Source organism: Poecilia reticulata, linkage group LG5, assembly GCF_000633615.1.
Source record: "Poecilia reticulata strain Guanapo linkage group LG5, Guppy_female_1.0+MT, whole genome shotgun sequence".
NCBI classification, from domain to species: Eukaryota; Metazoa; Chordata; class Actinopteri; order Cyprinodontiformes; family Poeciliidae; genus Poecilia; species Poecilia reticulata.
In genome coordinates, this window is record NC_024335.1 from 12878036 (window position 1) to 12883236 (window position 5201).

The 5201-nt window shown below is 34.3% G+C and overlaps 1 protein-coding gene across 1 annotated transcript in view; it reads right to left on the reverse strand.

The window, feature by feature from the left end:
- lactbl1b (lactamase, beta-like 1b) overlaps positions 1–3873 on the reverse strand; it is a 16210-nt gene extending 12337 nt beyond the window's left edge. The window contains exons 1-3 of the mRNA XM_008409208.2: positions 3558–3873; positions 3150–3336; positions 1930–2021 (exon numbers count right to left, since the gene is read on the reverse strand). Of these exons, the coding sequence (XP_008407430.1) occupies positions 1930–2021; positions 3150–3255 (198 nt within the window). The 5' untranslated portion in view covers positions 3256–3336; positions 3558–3873. The remainder of the gene's footprint in view (positions 1–1929; positions 2022–3149; positions 3337–3557) is intronic.
- Positions 3874–5201: the final 1328 nt, after the last annotated feature.

Consider the following 5201-nt stretch of genomic DNA (forward strand, 5'->3'; position numbering starts at 1 on the left):
GGCAAAAAGTTTTGATTCTTGAGAATTTATGTCTGAAGTAACAAAACTAAATACTACTTAATTATTTAGGATTTAAATAATACATACTACATAATTCAATAACTAGTGTTACATGAGTATTGATTGTTATTTTCACTTGAAATAAGAAGTTAATTTGTTATAGTTAGTTAARCACTTTGAATTGCCTTGTTGCTGAAAATAAATAAAATTACTTTACCTTACTTTTATTTTATACGTTTAAAAGCCARTTCTTATCAGCTACTCTTAGACCTATTAGAAGTAAAGACATAAAAAAGCAATGCTGTATGAACTAAAGTTTTCATGTTTACTTAAATTTTCAACATAGAATGAAAAATGAACATCAGAAATGCTAAATCTTGTGCATCTTTGACTTGGAAATCTAGCCTTTTGACACAGTTTTTCAGATTTATTTTTACAGATTTTTTTTTTTACAGGTTTGTTTCTATTAATTATCAACAGATACATTTAGATCAGCAACAAAACTATAGATGCAATTGCGAATAAAAGAAACAACTTGAGAATGTTTAATTTATTGAGTTAAGTGGATGACCTTTGTTAGTTCTGCTTTGCAGCTCTGTGTTAATAAACTAAGCCAGTTTCACATAGGTTTTTGACAAGAATTTTACRAAAAGAACTAATAATAAGTAAAATGCTTGCRTGTCAACTACTGATAAGAGAAATAAAAAGTCTCATTTTTTGTCATTCCAACTAAAGAAAAGCAAATGTATTGAAATCATAGACTTACCCCATCAAATGTTTGATTATTTAGAACCAAATAATAAATAAACTTTACAATGTTTTCTGACTTCATGTCTTTATAGATAAACCTTTATCTTATTATTTAATCTGGTCGCCTGCAGGTTGTTTACATGTTTCAGTTTCTACCTTTGTTTAAAATGCTGCCATCCACTTTTCTACTTTTAAAGAATGTAGAGATTCTGACATTTAACGCCAGTTTCACAGCCTGTTGTCTTATCTTTCAATCAAGCACTCACAAAAGATAGATGATAAAAAGCAAAAATATTGTACATATTTTCAAAAGAATATAAAATGGGTAGCCTTTCAAGGTCAAGAATGAAAATTGGCTTCATGACTTCTGAGGAATGTCACATTATCAAAATGTTGCTTAGCAAAGTTTCAAACACTTAATTACAGAACTTGCTTTAAATTTTTGTTTGAGCCAGGAAACTAAAACAAAACTAAAGAAAAAAATGAAGCCTGTCCTTCATGCTCTAAATACACCCAATTTTAAGAATGTTTGTGTGGGTTTGAGTAGCAAAAAACTTTTGCTGAGAAACCAGRTGACCACAAAACTCATGAGTAGTTTATAGGTTTAACCTTACAAAGGCAAGTGTATCACTAAAATATGTGAGGTAAACGTATGATTTATTTCAGTTTAAATACAGAGTAACTTAATAATAAGTTACTAATTGTTGTTAACAAGTCAAACACTAATTAGTCAAGCTGTATGGTTACTTTACGAAACATCCTAAATTAACATCAGTTAATAATTTAGCAAGTACCTGAAACAAAAAGAGAACGACATTGCAGGAAACTAACATCCTCCAACACATTTTAATAACAAATACTRTATGTATGTAACCTAGTAATATAAATCTTAAACTTGTGAAGTCCTAGGTACCTCGTTAAAAACCTTTTAAGGTCCCATAAAAAGTGATAAAAATCCTAACAATCCATTTAGAATACATTCAATATGAAACTGATCCACTTTAAAACATTAATGACAAATATTTGAGTGAACAAAGCTTCATATTAAATACCCATTACTTAACACCATGACTGTAGCTCTTACCTGGCTTAAGTTTTGGCAGCTGATATTGCCAAAGGAAACAGCCTGTCATCACCAGAGACAGAAGGAGGAAGAAGACCAAACCCAAATGGGCCAACTTCACCTTCATCTTCTTGGTTTTTGAGAGTCCTTCGAATGTAACACTGGGAACTGCTGAGGGAGCGGGAGGAGTAGCCACAACTGGAGTTGTCTTACAGAACAGAAAGAAAAAGCAGATACAGAACAACACGTTAGCTCCAAATGTGTGACTTTTTTTTTTTAATCTTCAGCCATTAACAGAGCTTTATCTATCTGCAGTTTTAGCCTTCAACAAGATGCTTTGCTCCCTGAGGATTCAGGTGTAAAAATTCTCAGATATTCTTGTCAGGCTGTTAAATGAAAGTAGTTCCTGTTGGACTTCGTAGAACTCACCACCTGATGCTTCAAGGCCAGACCAGAGCAGGATTACCACAGAGAGAAATCTTCTTAACCCTCAAATAACATCAGAAATATTCACTCAGTCATCCCTGTCATGTTCGCAATTTCTTCTGTCGGAAGGCAGTAAATGGTTTCNAAATGGGTAGCCTTTCAAGGTCAAGAATGAAAATTGGCTTCATGACTTCTGAGGAATGTCACATTATCAAAATGTTGCTTAGCAAAGTTTCAAACACTTAATTACAGAACTTGCTTTAAATTTTTGTTTGAGCCAGGAAACTAAAACAAAACTAAAGAAAAAAATGAAGCCTGTCCTTCATGCTCTAAATACACCCAATTTTAAGAATGTTTGTGTGGGTTTGAGTAGCAAAAAACTTTTGCTGAGAAACCAGRTGACCACAAAACTCATGAGTAGTTTATAGGTTTAACCTTACAAAGGCAAGTGTATCACTAAAATATGTGAGGTAAACGTATGATTTATTTCAGTTTAAATACAGAGTAACTTAATAATAAGTTACTAATTGTTGTTAACAAGTCAAACACTAATTAGTCAAGCTGTATGGTTACTTTACGAAACATCCTAAATTAACATCAGTTAATAATTTAGCAAGTACCTGAAACAAAAAGAGAACGACATTGCAGGAAACTAACATCCTCCAACACATTTTAATAACAAATACTRTATGTATGTAACCTAGTAATATAAATCTTAAACTTGTGAAGTCCTAGGTACCTCGTTAAAAACCTTTTAAGGTCCCATAAAAAGTGATAAAAATCCTAACAATCCATTTAGAATACATTCAATATGAAACTGATCCACTTTAAAACATTAATGACAAATATTTGAGTGAACAAAGCTTCATATTAAATACCCATTACTTAACACCATGACTGTAGCTCTTACCTGGCTTAAGTTTTGGCAGCTGATATTGCCAAAGGAAACAGCCTGTCATCACCAGAGACAGAAGGAGGAAGAAGACCAAACCCAAATGGGCCAACTTCACCTTCATCTTCTTGGTTTTTGAGAGTCCTTCGAATGTAACACTGGGAACTGCTGAGGGAGCGGGAGGAGTAGCCACAACTGGAGTTGTCTTACAGAACAGAAAGAAAAAGCAGATACAGAACAACACGTTAGCTCCAAATGTGTGACTTTTTTTTTTTAATCTTCAGCCATTAACAGAGCTTTATCTATCTGCAGTTTTAGCCTTCAACAAGATGCTTTGCTCCCTGAGGATTCAGGTGTAAAAATTCTCAGATATTCTTGTCAGGCTGTTAAATGAAAGTAGTTCCTGTTGGACTTCGTAGAACTCACCACCTGATGCTTCAAGGCCAGACCAGAGCAGGATTACCACAGAGAGAAATCTTCTTAACCCTCAAATAACATCAGAAATATTCACTCAGTCATCCCTGTCATGTTCGCAATTTCTTCTGTCGGAAGGCAGTAAATGGTTTCCCATGGAGGTTTTCCTGAGCAAGAGAAAGGCACAGACATGGACTCTCATCTCTGATTTTGACTAACTACGCTGTAATCCTGCACCATAGCCGCTGCCGTTCCTCACAATTCAATTTCCTCTCTAGCGTCCATAGGCTGTTGACATCATAATCCCCAGATTTACTCCACCAAAGCGGCCGGGGAAGTCTTAATCTCTAATCCCCATGAATCAATTCACTCTAGTCAAGCTTTGCCTTGTGGAACCCAACAGTAACTTCAGCTGAGATGGCAACCACTCAGGCCAGTGTGAGTTTTGATGGGGTGTCAGGATGAGCCTGTTTGCTGAAGCATATTCTGAAAAGTACAATCACTTGGGTTCAACAAATTGAGGTCAGATGGATTATGCAATTTRGGAACCCAGAGGGAATTCAGAAAATGACTAAAGAAAACATGTGCTTCAATTTTTAAAGGCTGTCACTGACAGCTGTAACTTGTTCGTTCACTCTTCTTTGCAAAATTACTCAAACTTAGACACATTTGGATAGTTTGGAAACTATAATCAAATCTTGCCGTAGATTCCCAGTTGGATTTAGGTATGGACTTTGACAAGATCATTCTAACCCAAAAAAATGCTTGGGGAAGGTAAAACTGTGCTCCAGTCTCATATTTTATGCAGCATCTAACAGGCTTTCTTTCACAATTTTCTTATGTAAAGCTCAGTCTTTCCATCAATACCACGTATCACCATTGGGATATTTATTTATKTTTTGTTTTCAATTTGTTGTGGAATTTTTCTCTGTTCGAAACATTTTCCATCAAAGTGTCAACTAAACTGTAACAAGACTGTGAAGCTGCAGAGAGTTTAGTTTTTGTCTGAACTAACCAAAGCATCCTGTTCCACAATATGTATTGCAAAATTTAAACTAGAGTTTGTAAGCTTCTTTTAAAAAGACTTTCCGCTTGACCCCTTCAATAAAGGTCATGTTTAAAGTGTCCACAACAAACAGATTATCTCAACTGATCTGTGCATCCAGAGTTATCCTGGTTGATCTTTGATGGTTGCTCTGCTTGACAGCTCTGTGGGTTTATGCAGATGGGAATTGGATTTGGAGCTGTGTGATACTMTGTCAAGATGCTTACCTCAAGATGCTTAAAGTGTGGGGTTTTGTTTTATTACCTTTACTTAATAAAATAATTGTGATTGTAACTTTTTTCATTGTTTCTTATTTTATTGAAWTTTCTAATAATACTCTGTAGATGTGTTTTTATGAGGGTTTTTTCTATGTGAAAAAACCCACAGTATTTCAGTAGAAATACTGTCGCAGTATTTCTAATGAAGAATTGTAATTTTGGACTATGTTTTCTATACTATTCGGGTGGAGGTTTCATATAAATCCATTGGGCTTCTCCCTCTTCCTGCATCATTATTATGTCTTCTTATAAGAAGACATAATAATATCTTAATATTTTTAATCTGTATATTAGTTGTGCAAAATAAAATAAACTAATGTCAACTAAACCCAA